Raw genomic sequence first — 20,413 nt, 5'->3', positions numbered from 1 at the left:
CCACGAATGTTTGGCTTCCCCCTCATCTCTGAACGGTCCCAGACCAAAGCCGACCGCCTCGTGCGCCGGGGGGGGGTCCGATTGGACCCCCCGGGAAGGCAATCATGTACCAGGTACGTGATTTTGCCTGCCCGTGCCATTCTGCCGACGTATATCGTCGTTAGGCGGTCGGCAAGTGGTTAAAAGCGGACAAGGAAAGGGACATATTTTCTACTAGGGATGAGGGGTTCTAGCAAACCTGTTACTTTGCCCTTTTAAATCTGAGCATAATTTAACCAGTTTAAATGTGTATGTAATCTGTGTTAGACCCCATACACACTACAACTTTTGTCTGATTTTCTTTTAGATTTACCAAAACCATGTAGTGCAAGGGCCTGCCTGATACAAATACAAATTGAAACTCTTAAGGTTTGACCTCATATTATATGGTTTTGGTAAATCTGAAGGAAAAAATCTACAGAAAATTGTATAGTGTGCCAAAAGATTAGTAAGATTTTCAGCCACTCTTGTGTGTTCACACACCTCGGTCACACTCAGTCTGAGAGATGACAATATGATCATCCAGTGGAGTTTTACAGCCTACTATGTTCTGCTTATTGGATTTGGCAGAATGATGATTTAATTGTCCTTTTAGTATATTGGAGGCAGAGAAGCGAAAGGAAAGCAGAGCCAGATTATTTGGGTCCTAGTCTGCATCATCAGAGTGGCATAATTGTATGGATTACAAGACTACCTGAACAGAATCACAAATACCATGTTAAACAGTAGTACCATGTTAAATACCAGGTTAAACAGTTTACATAATGCATATGTATTTAAACTTTGTATCTACTAGTTAGTAATTTAGTTGGGCATTATCTGAACCTTATTTTTTGTCGGGCCATTCTAAGGCACTATTTGGCTGATATGGTGTACAATGATCAGTTCACACTTCTGCAATGGATTGAAATGGGTCACACATCTCAGTGTCTAAAACAGGGGTCATCAAACTATGGCCCTCCAGCTGTTCTGCAACTACAATTCCCATCATGCCTAGCCATGTCTGTGAATCTCAGTTTGACAATGCCTCATGGGATGTGTAGTTCCGCAACAGCTGGAGGGCTGTAGTTTGAAGATCTCTGGTCTAAAAGCTCTGACCGTGAAGTGAAAGATATTCTTCTGGTGGTACTTTCATTATTCCCTTTGGACAGCATGCTATAAGTGTACTTTTAGCACCAGTCAGCCCACGTACTGAAGTGTCAGCCACTGTCCCCAGTGTATGCACACTTTAGTGCTGTTTTCTGTATGAGTGAAAACCTGTTATAACAAGTGCTTTCTTTGTAGTGTGTTTGCAGGCTGTCAGATACCATACCCTAAACGGGAGTTCTTGACAGAAGAGGAGCCTGAGGATAAGGGAGACAAAGTATGTGTCACGCATTGCTCCTTTTTTTTTTTTTATACATTACATGTATACAAATCCCAGATATTTGCATTGCATTCTTAAAATTAAGTGGCGTATTCCTCAGTGCCAGTCAGTGGCTTCAGATTACTTTTTATATGTAAATAGTTTATCATAATAATGAAACAGTCCTTCTTGCATGTGTTTTTGGGCAATCTTCATTAGAAAATTGACACTTTTTACTCTCCTGAGGTTTATAAACAGAATATTCACAATCCATTAACATCAGGCGGAACTGAATCTGTTAGCTATACTTGTAATATTTACATGTCTATAATGAAACCTACTAATACTCTCCCTTGGCTCATAGCTGGCCCAGCATGAGCAAGGTATGTCTCTTTTTTGCATTGTATTGAGATAGGCTTAAAGTGTTACTAAACCCACAACAGTAATATTGGTCTGTAGATGTAGTAAAACATGCTTGTTATGCTCAATGTGGAATCTAAGGGGTTAATCCTCCACATTGTGTAAAAAGGCTGTGTGATCCTGTCTTCTCTGATCCTCCCCTTCCACTGTCCCCAATCCATCTCCTGATAAGACCGAGCCTTTGGAGTTACTCTGCACATGCTCAGTTTGGTGTGTGTCTCGCTTGAGTGTTTTTTTCTTGGGAGAGTGCATGTGATCAGCACAGGGCCAATCAGCACTGTCCAGACAGAGGCTCAGTGGTCCTGCAGCCTCATAGGATGGTCAGAGTAGAATGAAAACTCCTGCTACAAGCTTTAACCAGATACTGATAGCATTCACAAGACTGCTCTAACTGGTTTTGAGAAAAGGTGTTTAGCAGTTTATATTTACTAAAATAATTGCATTTTCCATGTTTACTGTGGGAGACCAGATATAGTGAATGCAGGGTTCTGGGTCTAGTAACACTTTAAGCCATCATCCATATTTTAAAAAAATGTGGGAGGGTTAAAGTATTGTCTATAGAATCCAGATTTCCCTTGTCCGTTTGCTGGTTCAAATTGAAAAAAAGGGGACTTGTTTTTTTATAATTTGTCTTTCCTTCACACCACCTTCTTAAAGCTTTCTTACCCTTTTTGTCAGCTGCTGCCGTCAATGTTTTGACGTTCTGCAAATGCTGTACAGCTGCAGACTATCGATATTGCATTATTCCATTCATGACATTGTTTTATTGTTTTTTTTTAATCCATAAAGAAAAACCAACAGCAGCAGCAAGGCAATAATCATACCAATGGGACCGGGCACCCAGGAAACCAAGACAACAGCCACGCACAAGGACCGCCGCTGAAGAAAGTGAGAGTTGTCCCCCCTACCACTACCTCAGGTGGACTCATCATGACCTCAGATTATCAGGTACAAGTTAGCAAACTGGGACTGTAATCTAATTCTTTACATCACATTGGAGTAACAGCATGAATAGTATATCTCTACTTTGAACTGACACTGTTGCTTTAATATCTGGACTTAAAATGGAATTTTCTGGGGGTTTGTACCATGTGATGTATACAGCATTCCTATGATTTTGTGTCACAATAATATTTTGCACCTTTTAAAAAAATAGTTAAGCCCAGAAAAAAAAAAACATAAGAAGAATCTTTATCATGCATAAGTATTCACCCCTCCCCCAAAAATCTACATTTTGTAGAGCCACCATTTGCTGCAATTACAGCCGCAAGTCTCTTGGAGTACAGTCAGTGGTGGAAGTATAGTGGTCGATAGTGGGCCCCATGCTGCAGGGGGCCCTTGAGGGCCCCCTCTATACCTCGATAAGAGGAGCGGCAGGGGTGGCTGTAACCTAGCTCCCCGATCCGTCTCCCCCTACAATGTAGTACCCGGCAGGAAGAGGTAAGGTAAAGCACTGCCGAATTTTACACTGCCTGAACACTGCCTCCTGACCGCCTGTTTTAACCCCTTAAATGCATTACTATGCTGCAACTGCATGCAATGCACACAGTTGCAGAGTGGTTGCAGTGCAGCCCCATTTACTTAGGGGTATACTTCAAGGGTGCCCTGAATGCAAAAAGATTGAGAAACTCTGGCATAGAGGAACCAATCCCTCCATTTTCCTCCTGCAGCCCCTGAATGCCTGTGGGAGGGAGAGGAGGAGAAGCGGGGGGAAATGGAGAAATCGTTTCTTTATATGCAGCCACCCACTTGCGACCGGACCCTGTTGTTCCGCCACCGGGTTCAGAGGAAAGGGTCCTGTCAGTGGGGCCCTGAAGGTTCTAGTTATGCCACTGGGTACAGTATATTACTATTGGCTTGCCACATCTAGCCAATGCTCATTCTTAAGGGCAAAACTGCTCCATCTCCAAGTTAGATGGGTTGTGTTGCTGTACAGCAATCTTCAAGTTATGCCACAGGTTCTCAGTTGGATTGAGGACTGGGCTTTCACTGAGCCAATGTAAATAATTGTGTTTCCTATTTAACCACTCCAGTTTAGCTTTAGCAGTATATTTGGGGTCATTCTACTGCTGAAAGGTGAACCTCCTTCCCAGTCCCAGTCTCTTTTCCATCACTTTTAATCCTGAGCATTTTTTCAGTCTCTGTCGATGAAAAGAAATTCCCACAGCACGATTCTGTAACCACCATGCTTCATTGTGGAAACTGTGTTCTTAGGGTAATAGGAGGTTATAGGGTTCCACTACATATAGCATTTTCGGGGGGGGCGCGGCGTGTTCGACTTCCAGTATGTGTGGAGCCTTTTCTTAGAGCTCCGGACCGCGCTAAGATCCTTCAACTATCCTGCTAAGCCCCAGTCTTGATATTTTGCTACCCATCTACCAGACCTCACTTGGGAACACGTCAAGCACCTGAAAATTGTAAAATACGGCTAGAGGCTCGCTCGGTTCACCCACAAGGCAAGCCAAGATTGCGCATGATCAGCAGAAGAACAATGCAGCTCTCCAGCCCCTGATAGCCGCCTGTGGACCCGAGTGGGACACGGAATGGTTGGACCCAGCTGATTCATTGGCGATTCCCCTGCCCTCTCCCTCACCTGAACCAGGGGAGGGGTGGCTCTGGTGCACAGGTAAGAGATCCGACACGAACGCAGATAATGGACAATATTAAGAGCTACCACGCTTCGCTATTCACACAGATTGAAACTGTAAGGGTGGACTTTGCTCTCCTGAAGGATGACGGGCACAAAATTAGACACGGGGTCACTAATGCTGAACAGCGCATTAGCGAGGTAAAGGATGACCTCAATCCACTGATGGTGCAGATGAGGGATGTAACGGCAGACCACAAGTCACAGGAGGCTAAACTGGGAGATATTGAGGAATGGCTCCGCCGGAATAACCTCTGATTCCTGGGATTCCCGGAAGGATCAGAAGGCAAACGTCCTGAGGAGTTCCTGCTATTTCAGATTAAGAAATCCTTAACTGTTTTAAGTACTGTCGGGCTACTATAGATTGATCTTCAAGCAATGCGGTTCATTTAATGCTCTGCTGAAAACATACTCCCCCTTAATCTTCCTGTCTGGCTGGACTAGGAAGACTTCCCCCCTCTAGGGTGACTGTTATTCAATGTTCGGGGTGAAAGCCTATGGAATGTTTGGGGCTAAGGGCAGGGTGGAGGGGCTGGGTTTTGGGATCCTTTGTTCTGGATCAAAGTTCTTTTTGTTTTTTTGTTTTTCTAGCCTTTCATGCCCATGAATGCAGCCTTCTGGTGCTCATGAATGCAGCTTCACTGTGCCCATGAATACTGACTTGCTATGGATGATGGATCACACACACACAGCGGGCGTCTCCCGCTGTGTGTCACGAAGCTGGGTCTGTGTTCGGCGGCGCTGTAACAAGGTCCCGTCCCCCCTGGACCGGCTCGTGTGATAGGCGGAACACTGATTCAATCAGTGTTCAATCTACTATCACAGCGCCGCCGAACACAGACCCAGCTCCGTGACACACAGCGGGAGATGCCCGCTGTGTGTGCGATACACAAGAGCAGGAGGAGAGAGAGAGGGGAGCGCTGCAGCCTCAGCTTAGCTTAAAGCGGCCCCAGGGCAATCCGGTCCAGCCTCTGGCTGACAGTTTCCCAGCTAAAACCTTCTGGCAGTAGTGGTGCAGGCTTTTTTACAAGCCCCCCCCCCGGCTGCTCTGATTGCCGCACAACTTCTACCAGAAGCGATCAGCCAGGAAACTGTCAGCCTGGTCCGCCCCTGCTCCTCACTCGACATTCACTAAATTCCACTAGCAAAATGTGAGCAGGCGAGTGGAATTTTTGAGAGCTGTTAATAAGATGATGCAGATGTATGACATGATGCACATATTCTGGTCATATGCTACAAGGCTATGACTGATTACCGTTAATGTTGTACTTCATATGAATAAGCATAGAGTAATTATACATTATTTTTGAAATATGAATAAAATGTATCCTTTAAAAAAAACATAGCATTTCCCAAGGTGGCCAAAACAATTCATTTTTAGTCTCATATGACCAGGGAACCACCTTCCATGTGTTTAAAGATTTCTGTTTCTTTGTGTCCTGTTATATATTAACCACTTCAGCCCCGGAAGGTTTTACCCCCTTCCTGACCAGAGCACTTTTTACAATTTGGCACTGCGTCGCTTTAACTGCTAATTGCGCGGTCATGCAATGCTGTACCCAAACGAAATTTGCGTCCTTTTCTTCCCACAAATAGAGCTTTCTTTTGATAGTATTTGATCACCTCTGCCGTTTTTATTTTTTGCGCTATACACGGAAAAAGACCGAAAATTTTGAAAAAAAATGATATTTTCTACTTTTTGTTCTAAAAAAAATCCAATAAACTCAATTTTAGTCATACATTTAGGCCAAAATGTATTCGGCCACATGTCTTTGGTAAAAAAAATGTCAATAAGTGTATATTTATTGGTTTGCGCAAAAGTTATAGCGTCTACAAACTAGGGTACATTTTCTGGAATTTACACAGCCTTTAATTTATGACTGCCTATGTCGTTTCTTGAGGTGCTAAAATGGCAGGGCAGTACAAAACCCCCACAAATGACCCCATTTTGGAAAGTAGACACCCCAAGGAATTTGCTGAGAGGCATGTTGAGCCCATTGAATATTCATTTTTTTTGTCCCAAGTGATTGAACAATGACAAAAAAAAAAAAAAATTACAAAAAGTTGTCACTAAATGATATATTGCTCACACAGGCCATGGGCATATGTGGAATTGCACCCCAAAATACATTTAGCTGCTTCTCCTGAGTATGGGGATACCACATGTGTGAGACTTTTTGGGAGCCTAGCCGCGTACGGGGCCCCGAAAACCAATCACTGCCTTCAGGATTTCTAAGGGCGTACATTTTTGATTTTACTCCTCACTACCTATCACAGTTTTGAAGGCCATAAAATGCCCAGATGACATAAAACCCCCCCAAATGACCCCATTTTGGAAAGTAGACACCCCAAGCTATTTGCTTTGAGGCATGTTGAGTCCATGGAATGTTTTATATTTTGACACAAGTTGCGGGAAAGTGACAAATTTTTTTTTTTTTTTTTTTTTTTGCACAAAGTTGTCACTAAATGATATATTGCTCACACAGGCCATGGGCATATGTGGAATTGCACCCCAAAATACATTTAGCTGCTTCTCCTGAGTATGGGGATACCACATGTGTGGGACTTTTTGGGAGCCTAGCCGCGTACGGGACCCCGAAAACCAATCACTGCCTTCAGGATTTCTAAGGGCGTACATTTTTGATTTTACTCCTCACTGCCTATCACAGTTTCGGAGGCCATGGAATGCCCAGGTGGCACAAACCCCCCCCCAAATGACCCCATTTTGGAAAGTAGACACCCCAAGCTATTTGCTGAGAGGCATGGTGAGTATTTTGCAGCTCTCATTTGTTTTTGAAAATAAAGAAAGACGAGAAAAAAAATTTTTTTTTTTCTTTTTTCAATTTTCAAAACTTTGTGACAAAAAGTGAGGTCTGCAAAATACTCACTATACCTCTCATCAAATAGCTTGGGGTGTCTACTTTCCAAAATGGGGTCATTTGGGGGGTTTTTTTGCCACCTGGGCATTCCATGGCCTCCGAAACTGTGATAGGCAGTGAAGAGTGAAATCAAAAATTTACGGCCTTAGAAAGCCTGAAGGCGGTGCTTGGTTTTCGGGGTCCCGTACGCGGCTAGGCTCCCAAAAAGTCCCACACATGTGGTATCCCCGTACTCAGGAGAAGCAGCAGAATGTATTTTGGGGTGTAATTTCACATATTCCCATGGCATGTTTGAGCAATATATCATTTAGTGACAACTTTGCGCAAAAAAAAATAAAAAAAATAAAAAATTGTCTCTTTCCCGCAACTTGTGTCACAATATAAATTATTCCATGGACTCAACATGACTCTCAGCAAATAGCTTGGGGTGTCTACTTTCCAAAATGGGGTCATTTGGGGGGGTTTTGAACTGTCCTGGCATTTTATGCACAACATCTAGAAGCTTATGTCACACATCACCCACACTTCTAACCACTTGAAGACAAAGCCCTTTCTGACACTTATTGTTTACATAAAAAAATAATTTTTTTTTGCAAGAAAATTACTTTGAACCCCCAAACATTATATATTTTTTTTAAAGCAAATGCCCTACAGATTAAAATGGTGGGTGTTTCATTTTTTTTTTTCACACAGTATTTGCGCAGCGATTTTTCAAACGCATTTTTTGGGGAAAAAACACACTTTTTTACATTTTAATGCACTAAAACACACTATATTGCCCAAATGTTTGATGAAATAAAAAAGATGATCTTAGGCCGAGTACATGGATACCAAACATGACATGCTTTAAAATTGCGCACAAACGTGCAGTGGCGACAAACTAAATACATTTTTAAAAGCCTTTAAAAGCCTTTACAGGTTACCACTTTAGATTTACAGAGGAGGTCTACTGCTAAACTTACTGCCCTCGATCTGACCTTCGCGGCGATACCTCACATGCATGGTGCAATTGCTGTTTACATTTGACGCCAGACCGACGCTTGCGTTCGCCTTAGCGCGAGAGCAGGGGGGACAGGGGTGCTTTTTTTTTTTTTTTTTTTTTTTTTTTCTTTATTATTATTATTTTTTTATCTTATTTTTAAACTGTTCCTTTCATTTTTTTTTTTTTTTTAATCATTTTTATTGTTATCTCAGGGAATGTAAATATCCCCTATCATAGCAATAGGTAGTGACAGGTACTCTTTTTTGCAAAAATTGGGGTCTATTAGACCCTAGATTTCTCCTCTGCCCTCAAAGCATCTGACCACACCAAGATCGGTGTGATAAAATGCTTTCCCAATTTCCCAATGGCGCTGTTTACATCCGGCGAAATCTAAGTCATAAAATGCTCGTAGCTTCCGGTTTCTTAGGCCATAGAGATGTTTGGAGCCACTCTGGTCTCTGATCAGCTCTATGGTCAGCTGGCTGAATCACCGGCTGCATTTTCAGGTTCCCTGTTGAGACAGGAGAGCCAGAGAAAAACACGGAAGACGTTGGGGGGGGAGGGGCATTCCCTCCCACTGCTTGTAAAAGCAGTCTAGAGGCTAATTAGCCGCTAGGATTGCTTTTACATGAAAGCCGACCGCTGGCTGAAAAGAATGATACCAAGATGATACCTAAACCTGCAGGCATCATTCTGGTATAACCACTCAAAGTCGTGAATGGCGTACCTGAAGACAAAAAAATGGTTAACAATAAAGCACAGTAAACGGTAAGGTATAAAAAATTGCATACCTGAAAAGCAAACATGATAAAACATAATAACAATAAAACATTGCAGAATAGAATACAGTAAAAAAGAACAGAACAATAGAGAGAGAGAATAGAGAGAGAAAGAACAATAAAACGACAACTATTTTTTTTTTATTTTATATTTTTGTATGTGTTTTTTTTTTTTTTTACACTTTTTTTTGTAACTAACTTTTATAACTGTAACCGGTTCCAGGTTCGGGTGTCTCAAAATGCGATGGCATCTTGGGAGACCCTGTGAAAGTGTGTCCTAGTCTGTGGAATGCTGTACCCTACGCTAATACTCAACTAATGAATGGTAGCGTTCAAAACATTCACCAATGCAAAGACCAGGATTGTCAGGACAGGAGGGACAATAATAGCAGGTGTCACGCCTATATCCGCGCTTGCTGCAGACACAACATCTTTTTTGGGGGGGTTTGTTGGGTAGGGGTACTCGGGAGGACATAAAGAAAATGCCTCTCATGCAGCCGACTGCATTTGATTGGGGATGTGAATGGGGGAAGTACGGGCGCTGCAGAAGCGGTGGGTTCCCAATTAGGATTGGCGAATGCAGCAGGAAGGGCACTATGGGCACGACGGGCCTGTGTTCGTCTTCTTGGTGGCAGCGGGACACTACTTGTGCTTGCCACCTCACCAGCTTGAACTGCACTTATGGGACTCGCCACGTCACCAAGTGTTACTGCAGTGCTGGTTTGACTACGACCGGGGTGTACTAGGCCGCTGGTGCTTGCCAGTTCACCAAAACGCTACCAAAAAAACTGTTAGCGATCGCAAGGATCAGGCCTGACTCTGCGAACGCTGCAGTTATGTGTTTAGTGTTTTGTAAGTGACAGTGATCGATCGATACTGCACTTGGGTGGGCTGGGCTGGGCCGGGCGGAGGGGCAAAACGCAGGTGCTAGCAGGTATCTGGGCTGATCCCGCTAACACTGCGTTTGTGGGAACCCTAAACTGCTGGGGACGCTAGTATAGATCTGATCGGATCAGATATTGATCCGATCAGATACTATACCACTAAGGGAGGCGTATGCTGCGTGCGTGGGTGTTAGCGGTACTGGCGCTAACCTGACGCTGCCTGGGGCTGGTGCTTGCCAGTTCACCAAAACGCTACCAGAAAAACTGTTAGCGATCGCAGGAATCAGGCCTGACTCTGCGAACGCTGCAGTTATGCGTTTAGTGTTTTGTAAGTGTCAGTGATCGATCGATACTGCACTTGGGTGGGCTGGGCTGGGCCGGGCGGAGGGCCAAAACGCAGGTGCTAGCAGGTATCTGGGCTGATCCCGCTAACACTGCGTTTGTGGGAACCCTAAACTGCTGGGGACGCTAGTATAGATCTGATCAGATCAGATATTGATCCGATCAGATACTATACCACTAAGGGAGGTGTACGGTGCGTGCGTGGGTGTTAGCGGTACTGGCGCTAATCTGACGCTGCCTGGGGCTGGTGCTTGCCAGTTCACCAAAACGCTACCAAAAAAACTGTTAGCGATCGCAGGGATCAGGCCTGACTATGCGAACGCTGCAGTTATGCGTTTAGTGTTTTGTAAGTGACAGTGATCGATCGATACTGCACTTGGGTGGGCCGGGCAGAGGGGCAAAACGCAGGTGCTAGCGGGTATCTGGGCTGATCCCGCTAACACTGCGTTTTCGGGAACAATAAACTGCTGGGGACGCTAGTATAGATCTGATTGGATCAGATATTGATCCGTACAGATACTATACCACTAAGGGAGGCGTATGCTGCGTGCGTGGGTGTTAGCGGTACTGGCGCTAATCTGACGCTGCCTGGGGCGACGCATATCACCGCCGGGCGATCAGGGGGCTAAACCTTTATTCGGTAATAAACGGCGGGTGCCCTGACACTATAAAAAATAAACGAACTAACCAGCGTCACTCGTAACAGTTATACGGTGATCAGTGGTGAAAGGGTTAACTAGGGGGCAATCAAGGGGTTAAAACCTTTATTAGATAGTATATGGGGGTCCCTGTCGCTATAAAACGCTGACGGCGAACCTAAATATTTACGTCTCTAACTAGCGTCACCAGCGACACTAATACAGCGATCAGAAAAATGATCGCTTAGTGACACTGGTGACGGGGGGTGATCAAGGGGTTAAAACTTTATTAGGGGGGGTTAGGGGGGTATCCTAGACCTAAAGGGGGGTAATACTAACTGCCCTAACACTGTAACTGTCACAAACTGACACTATGCAGTAATCAGAAAAAAAAAAAAAAAAAAATACTGCTAATGTCAGTTTGTGACAGGGGGGGGGGTGATTGGGGGGGGATCGGGGGGCGATCGGGGGGGGATCGGGGGTGTAAAGTATGCCTGGCATGTTCTACTGTGTGTGTTTGTGTTGTGTGGACTTACATGTCTTCTCTCCTCGGCGCTGGACGGAAACTGCCAGACCGAGGAGAGATGACATCACATCCTCTGCCTGTGTGAAACTACACACAGGCAGAGGAGGATTCCCATTGGCTGGGAGCGATCGTGAGGGGGGGGCCACGATCGGATGGTCTCCCCCTCGCCTCCCGACGCTCCCAGTCAGATGCCGACCGCCGATGGCACCGGGGGGGGGTCCGATAGGTTAAAAAAAATTTTATTCATAAAGAACAGTAGAAGGCTTGATAATTTACAGACCTGGTACCTGTTTGGGTGTTTGGGCACTGGCAAACCTTTCTGGTCACACCCACTAAGCACCATCTCTATAACCTTATCCCATTCACTTTTTTGGTAGTGTTCTAAGGTGAGGGACCTCTTCTCCCTTATGAAGAAATGGCTCTTGACTAGTTTATTATTTTACTTTGGATTGTGAAAGCAGAACTACACTGCATCTGAGCCCCACTAACCAAAAATGTGATTTAATTTATTTTTAACATACAAAGCAAACTCTCCCATCCATCCATGCCTCCATGCTTTATTTTGCTGAGAAATCACTTTGAAAAACCACTCCCCTAGCATTTCTGTCCGTGGCTATCTTGAGAAAGGGCAGATGATTTATGTAGCATTTACTTCCAGGAATCCGTCTGCCTTTAGCTCAGGCATGTAGGCAGAAGGGTGTGTTTTAGCTGAGAAAACCCCTCCTCCCCTCTGGAAGACTCCTGGGATGTATGACATCATTTACCTAGGTCTGGAAACCAAGTAACTGAAGAAATGTAAAGAGAAAAAAGTTTAAAACAAGTAAATATGAGATACTTTCCTATTTACTAATGCTAGCAGCATAAGGATTAAAAATAGTCCATGTTGATTGAGAGGGCGAAGTTCCACTTTAAATCAGTTCTTCAATGAACTCTTCACTGTGTCTTAAAGCCACAATAGAAGCTTTGCATCTGGATCCGCACAACATCCGTAAAGCCTTGGGTGCTGCACACTGCAGGGAAAGCCTTTTAACCACTTCCCGCCCGGCCTATAGCAGAATGACGGGCGGGCGTTGGTTCAGTTATCCTGACTGGGCGTCATATGCCGTCAGTCTGACACACCTCTACACCGATCACGGTAGAGGCTCTTTACCACGTGATCAGCTGTGTCCAATCACGGCTGATCACGATGTAAATAGAAAGAGCCTTTGATCGGCTTTTCCTCACTCGCGTCTGACAGACACGAGTAGAGGAGAGCCAATCGGCGTCTCTCCTGACGGGGGGTCTGCGATGATTGTTTATCAGCGCTGCCCCCCCCCCCTCGGATGCCCACACTGGACCACCAGGGAAGCCACCAGGGAAGCACCTAACATGTGGATGGCCAGGTACATCCCCCATGGCTATCCACATGTGAAAATTGATGCCCATCATATGCCAATCAGTGCCCACAAATGGGCACTGACTGGCACCTCTGTGGCACAATAAAAACAGTGATGCCCATCCGTGCCGCCATGTCAGTGCCCGTCAGTGCCGCCATGTCAGTGCCCGTCAGTGCCGCCATATCAGTGCCCGTCAGTGCAGCCATATCAGTGCCCGTCAGTGCAGCCATATCAGTGCCCGTCAGTGCAGCCATATCAGTGCCCGTCAGTGCAGCCATATCAGTGCCCGTCAGTGCAGCCATATCAGTGCAGCCATATCAGCGCAGCCATATCAGTGCAGCCATATCAGCGCCCGTCAGTGCAGCCATATCAGCGCCCGTCAGTGCAGCCATATCAGCGCCCGTCAGTGCAGCCATATCAGCGCCCGTCAGTGCAGCCATATCAGTGCAGCCATATCAGTGCAGCCATATCAGTGCAGCCATATCAGTGCAGCCATATCAGCGCCCGTCAGTGCAGCCATATCAGCGCCCGTCAGTGCAGCCATATCAGCGCCCGTCAGTGCAGCCATATCAGTGCCTGTCATTGAAGAAGAAAACGTACTTATTTACAAAAAATTTTAACAAACAAAAACTTTTTTTTTCAAAATTTTCTGGCTTTTTTTATTTGTTGCGCAAAAATTAAAAATCGCAGAGGTGACAGGCTGGAAGTCTGCGACTCAGCTGATATCTTAAAAACTTTTGTTCAATTCTATGAAGAACTATATAAGTCTCGGGCTCCTCTGGGGACGAAGGAATTGCTGACTTACATGACAGACATTGATCTACCTAAGTTGACGGAAGACGACAGTACTGCTTTGGAATCTGGAATTACGGTGGGGGAGGTGGAGGAGGCGATTGCCTCTTTTCCCCCTAGGAAGTCCCCTGGTCTAGATGGCCTCCCCTCGGAATGGTATTGCACTTTTCGGTATGGTCTGGCTCCTCGCTTGTTTAAGGTGTTCAATGCGGCTAGATTGGACGGTAGATTGCCTCCATCTATGAGGGAGGCCTTGGTTGTCCTGATCCCTAAGGGGGGGAAGGACCCCCGAGAATGTGACTCCTATCGTCCGATCTCGCTGATGAACGTTGACACAAAAATCCTGGCCAAAATACTTGCAGGCAGGTTACAAACAGTTATCCCAAAATTGGTAGATGCGGATCTAACGGGATTTATTCAGGGAGGGTGCGCACAGATGAACATCAGGAGACTCTTTGTGAATCTTCAAACTGCCCATGACAACTCCGGGACTAGAATAGTAGCCTCCTTAGATACAAAGAAGGCCTTTGACTCCGTGGAGTGGTCATATTTGTTCCACCTATTGGAGTCCTATGGCTTTGGCCCTGTTTTCATTTCCTGGGTACGGCTCTTGTACACAGATCCGCTGATTAGACTGAGGGTTAATGGCATTCTTTCAGACCCCCTTCCCTATATTCCGGGGCACCAGGTGGGGGTGTCCACTGGTTGGACACCCCTGCCTGGTTGGGGGGTGGGTTATCTTTTTGTTATGAGATATCTATTTTTATTACTTTGCTGTTTTAATAAAAAAAAGAAAAAAAAAACACATATATATTGCAAAGTAGAGTAGGGTCAGAGACCCAAATGGCTCATTTAGGATAGATGGATATCTGCACTGTTATAATGGGTGTGTGATTTCTGCTCTAAAATTAATGATGTAACCCCTATCTGATGTAATGTATGTTTCCTTTTTTCTGTGCACAATAAAAATTCTCTTTAAAACAAGGTGATCAAATACCACCAAAAGAAAGCTCTACTTGTGGGAACAAAATGATAAAAAATTTGTTTGGGTACAGTGTAGCATGACCGCGCAATTGTCATTCAATTTGTGACAGCGCTGAAAGCTGAATATTGTCTTGGGCAGGAAGGTGTATATGTGTCTGGTATTGAAGTGGTTAATGTTGGTTTGTGAACTAGATCCTATGTGGGCATCCATCCCACTTGGTGCAACATCTGTAGCTAGCAGCGGTGTGTTCTACAGGTCCAGCATCATGGTCCATCCCTGTGGAGCCCAGACCCTAAAAACCGTTTTCAAGGATATGCCTATCATGACAGGTGAATTATGACTACATGACAAAACCCTCAGGCAAAAAGATGAAATGCTCCAGTGTTTCCAGTGTTGTGTAAATGCAGATTATGTCAGGGATCCAAAAAGAAAGGGATCCATGGTCCTTACATGCTCTCATTGTGGCTTTTATTATTCAGAGGGGTAGAAGCCTTCACCTTTCAGACCCGAGAAGAGGAAGATCTGGGCTGCTCTGTGCAAAACCACTGCACAGAGCAGGTAAGTATGACACGTTTGTTATTTTTACATGAAAAAACTGACTTTAGTATCACTTTAAGGCACAAAAGTGACAATGCTCAAAAATTGTTGTAAAAATGCATGTCAGTGCAAAATAAAGTCTTTTGGGACTATTAACTTTTTCAGCCCTAAAAGGTTTCACCCCCTCGTGACTAGAGCATTTTTTGCGATATGGCACTGCAATGCTTTAACTGGCAACTGGAAAAGAAATGGATCTGTGGTCTTTACATGCTCTCATTGTAGCTTTCATTATTCACAGGGGTAGAAGCCTTCAAATTCCAACTCTATGCTTTGTCAGGGCTCTCCATGACATAAAATTCTTGACAAAACCATTGGTTGGCCAATAAAATGTATGTTTGCTGTAATCTGTTTCAAAACATTTCATTTTCATATTCAGTGGATTTTTTTTTTTCTGGACTCAAAATTTTTATGTATTAAACAAGCCCTCAATTATTGCTGATTTTTTTTTTTTTTTTTTTTCTTTTTTTTTCTTTCTACACAAGTGTGATAATTATCAACGTTGGTCACCTGGCTGAACAGAATAGTGTTTTTTTTTTTTTCTTTCTACACAAGTGTGATAATTATCAAAGTTGGTCACCTGGCTGAACAGAATAGTGTAAACCTTGTAAATTGAACCTTTTTGTGTATTTTTTTTTTTCATATATTCAGTACCAAACACGGTTTTATCTTTTTCTTTCTTTCTTTCTCTTTTTTTCCAGCGTTCCAATCCACATGCTGCCTATCCAAACCCTGGACCAAGCACATCACAACCTCAGAGCAGCATGGGATATTCGACTACCTCCCAGCAGCCTCCACAGTACTCCCATCAGACACATCGGTACTAGAGTGTGTACCAGGAAAAACGTAAATGCACTGTTGCTTGGGCTGCAGGACTGAGCTTGTAGCCGCCTGCCTGGAGCCTGGCTTTGGAATGTACTGTACAACCACACCTTGACAATGTCCAGCAGCCAAGTCACACATTTCTCAGAATGTAGAATCCCACGGGGAGGTTTCAAGAGAGCGCAAGTTCTAGCACAGTCCATATTGTGAATTTGCTACTTCCATAGTATACTTGAAAATGGTTCAATGCGACCAATGCATTTCTTTCAGTGATGCTAACAGTTAAAGCTGTGAAGTATGCTTGGAACAAACTGTTTTTCGTTATTGTATGTGGTGACTATTAGTATATTATCTGACCAATAATACCTTGATATTTTTTTTTTTCCCTATGTTCAAGTAATGGCTCATAAACATCGCACAAAGCTCAAGGCTAATCCTAGTCAGATAAGCTTTTTTTTTTTTTTTTTTTTTTTTTTTTTTCCTTTCTTTCATTTTAATGCTTAGGTGATAGCAAAGAATTATCACGATCAGTATTTTTGTTGACCAGAAAATTTGTTACATTTTATCCCTGTTATAAAACCTTTCTTGTATGGTCCTCCCAAAGATTTTAAGGGTTAATATAGATGGACACAGAGTCTGCCATTCAGTTGATAATTGGATGCGATAGCTGCACGATGAGCTACATTCAGGTAATCTCCCGGTGAGTGCATTTTTTTTTAGTGTGTATGAAAGAAGCTGACCATACATGACTTTCTCTTTTTAGTCCGCATCAATTTCCCCATCCTTGCTTAGGGTATGGATGGAAGAATCTTCATTGCAAGCTGATGGGATGCAGGCACTGTTTGTCCAAAATTTGAGCTGTTAAGAGCTTTAGTCTGCTCAACAGTGCCATTGCAGTTTTAAGTGGAAGCTGGCAAGATGATTTACCTACCATCCTAAACTTTTTCTAGTCCTCTGGCAGTAATGGCTGCTCCGCCAAGTTGTCATAGCTGTCACAAAGGGACCTCAATATCTTCAATGGAATTATGTTTTACAAAAAAATAAAGATGGTTGAGTGGGAGCTCTTGTCCTTAAAAAAAAAAAAAAAAAAAAAATTTTGTTGGGTACTGCGTTATAAAAAAACTCAAATGAATATTGTATTCTTAGAAAAGTATGTGGTTATTGCATGTGTTTGTTATTCAGCACATGAATTGCTTGTTTGTCACATGTCTTGATTTTTATTTTTATTCTCCTTTTTACATACAAACCAAGCTGTCCAGTAAAAGTGACGGGGTTTGGGACAATCATGCACACAGATGTTTGGAGGCATTTTATATGCTTAGAGTAATTTTTTGGCATGTTCCCTCACCCAGGGAGCCACATCTGGTGCATACAGCTTTCATACAAGTGAATACAAGGCTGTGTTCAGAAAAGTGAATTTTTCACGTTTTGGAAATGCATTGCACAAGCATGCGCAGGTAAACCCCTGATGCACAGAAGCATCAGCGTTTACAAGACTATGGCCGCATACAGCTATTCACTTGTATGGCAGTCTGTACGCACTAGCTGCAATTCCCTGGGTGCGGGAAAGTGCCAGAAATTTTCATTTGGCATATAAAATGCCTGCAAACGTCTGGCCATGAGGCCAAACATTGCTGGGGTGCTTAAGCAGCTGCAGGAACAGATTTTCTTATGTTTTTTGTTTTTTAAATGAAGGTTTATACCAGGGATATGCAATTAGTGGACCTCCAGCTGTTGCAAAACTACTAGTCCCATCATGCCTCTGCCTCTGGCTGTCATGCTTGTGGCTGTTAGTCTTGCTATGCCTCATGGGACTTGTAGTTCTGCAACAGCTGGAGGTCCGCTAATTGCATATCCCTGGTTTATACCATGTGAATTACAGGTGACAGTTGTAAGCCCCCAGACAGTGGGTCATTTTCCCTCACCCCTGTTGCTCACAATTTTGCTGAACAGGCTGGTCTGAATGTAGACAAAAAAAAAGGGACAAATGTGGAAATATAAAAAGTAATTTATATTCCAAATATTACATATGTTAACCACATACATTAGAATTATTATTATTATTATTTTTTTTTTTTTATAAAAGTTGAGTCCTCAGGTAGTCTAATAAAATCAGTGGTTGGCTCCTATTATTGGTGTCCATGTATGCAAACTAGAAATTTTGGCAAGCTTTTTATATATTTAAAAATTCACATTTAAAGTATTTATTCGGCCAATTTTTTTTTATTTAGTTTTGGATAAAGTGGGGAAAGGTTAGAACCCTTGACATGGTTTTATGCTGTCCAGTGTTCTGTAAGATTTAGCCCTCACTTTCTGTCCTACTGACAATTTACCAAAGTGAGAAGGGAACTCTTAAAGTGTCACTAAACCCACAATTGTAAAATCAGTCTGTATATATGCAGTAAAGCATGCTTGTTATACTCACTGTATAAACCTATGGGGTTAATCCTCAGCATTATGTAAACATGCTGTTTGATCCTGTCTTTGATCCACCCTTCTTTCACTGTCCCCAATCCATCTCCTCATAAGACAGAGCCTTTGGAGAAACTCTGTTTGATGTGTATTGCTAGAGTTTTGGGGTTTTTTTGTTTTTTTTTTTCTTGAGAGGGTGCTTGTGATCAACACAGGGCCAATTAGCACTGTCCAGACAGGGTCAGGGATCCTGCAGCCTCATAGGACAGTTAGAGTAGAATGGAAACTCCTCCTACAAGCTTTAACCAGTGCTCGGCCACACACTGATAGAAGTCACAAGACTGCTATATACTGCTGAGAAAAGGTAATTAGCAGTTTATATTTACTAAAATAATTGTATTTCCATGTTCTGTGTACTGTGGGAGACCAGATATTGTAAATGCAGGGTCCTTGGTTTAATAACACTTTGACAGCAGCTTGAATGCTAGAACCCCTGTCAGAGTCCCTGTTGCAGATTTTACTGTTGCAAGACGGAGCCCCAGACAGCAGTAGAAAACACAACACAAAGGGTTTGTAATCCTTCTGTGCTCTATCCAAAACTGGAAAAACCTTTTAAGCCTAACTTACACTTTAAATATTTTAGAAAGTGTCCAATTTTATTGCCATTTTAACACACATGCACCAACATCTCAGAATGACATTATTATAAGAGTCGGGTGTGTATTTTCACAGGCAAAAGGGGGATATCTATCAAAGCTTTTAACAGGTCAAGTTATACGTTACAGATGTTGGTGTGTGTTATCAGAAGCTTTAATATATACTAAACCATGCACACACCATGGGGAACCATGCGGATGCAACCACTGTGCAGCAAACCTGTAACTATTACTGCCATGTTCCTTTATCCAAACCTTCTTTAAATATTAATTTTGCTTCTATTCTTAACTTGACTGGTATTAAAGCTGCTATTTGATAGTTAATAAGTCTGAAACTGATTTGAATCCGTTTGCTGCAGCAAACCCGTAAAACTGATTGAATTTTTTTTTTCTTTTTGGTGTTGCTGAATTGTGAGCATGCTATGGAGTTGTATCAATGCCGAAATAACCAGCATGATAGCTGCTGCTCACCAGAAAAAGCATCTGTTCAGATATTCTTATAAAGCTGGCTTGGTGTAGTGGATTTCAAATCAGTAACTATTTGTTTTTATTTGGTCGGCACCTTATTTTAGGGTGGCTCCTGTTACAGTGGAGAATAAGGGGTAGGAAAGCCTTAGGATTTTCAAGGAAAGACAGAAGCTGTAACATAAAATGTACTGTATCAAACTATTTTACATGAATGACAAGTATTCTGATTACAAATTAATTCAACATTGTTAAAGCAAGGTGTTAAGTAATAAATTTATTTTTCATAAAAGAAAAGGTTACTTTGTGTGTATTTGTTCCTAGTGTAATCAAGAATATTTATTATACTGTTAGTTCACATTAGTCCCTGCCCTCAAGGAGCTTACAATCTATTGTCCCTATGTCATATGCATACATACACACACTAGGGCCATCTCAGACAGGAGCCAAATAACATCCTGCATGTCTTTGCTTGTGTGGGTTTCCTCCCTCACTACAAAGGGAGAACATGCAATCTCCATGAAGATGTCCTGTCCAGAATTCGAACCAAGGTTCCAGGTTTATTTGTGCAGAAGGCGAATTCTGGAGCTATACCAGATACCCTCAGCTGGGAGGAAGCTCTAGGGCAGGCTAAGTGTATACTAGCTATACTGTCTCCAACATGGTCTGAACAATCACTGAAACTTTACAGGAAAAATTCATGCTAATACAGTTTTCAGAAAAAGAATGACTAGAGGACCTGCTTGTGCTGGTGTAGATGGGCCAGTTTGTCAACTGAACGAAATAGCATAAACATTCATATTTTTATCATCTCCTCCATATAATGTTGG

General features: G+C 43.1%; 1 protein-coding gene across 6 annotated transcripts in view; it reads left to right on the top strand.

Moving 5' to 3' along the window:
- The window catches only part of LOC141127179 (cyclin-dependent kinase 8-like), a 314,815-nt gene extending 294,935 nt beyond the window's left edge, over nucleotides 1-19,880 (top strand). For all 6 annotated transcript variants that reach the window (XM_073613407.1, XM_073613408.1, XM_073613410.1 and 3 more), the window contains 3 exons: nucleotides 1,324-1,402; nucleotides 2,594-2,752; nucleotides 15,930-19,880. In XM_073613407.1, coding sequence (XP_073469508.1) covers nucleotides 1,324-1,402; nucleotides 2,594-2,752; nucleotides 15,930-16,055 — 364 coding nt within the window. In that variant the 3' untranslated portion in view covers nucleotides 16,056-19,880. The remainder of the gene's footprint in view (nucleotides 1-1,323; nucleotides 1,403-2,593; nucleotides 2,753-15,929) is intronic.
- Nucleotides 19,881-20,413: the final 533 nt, after the last annotated feature.

The sequence above is a fragment of the Aquarana catesbeiana genome, linkage group LG02 (assembly GCF_042186555.1).
Source record: "Aquarana catesbeiana isolate 2022-GZ linkage group LG02, ASM4218655v1, whole genome shotgun sequence".
NCBI lineage: Eukaryota > Metazoa > Chordata > Amphibia > Anura > Ranidae > Aquarana > Aquarana catesbeiana.
This window is presented reverse-complemented; position numbering and strand designations above follow the sequence as displayed.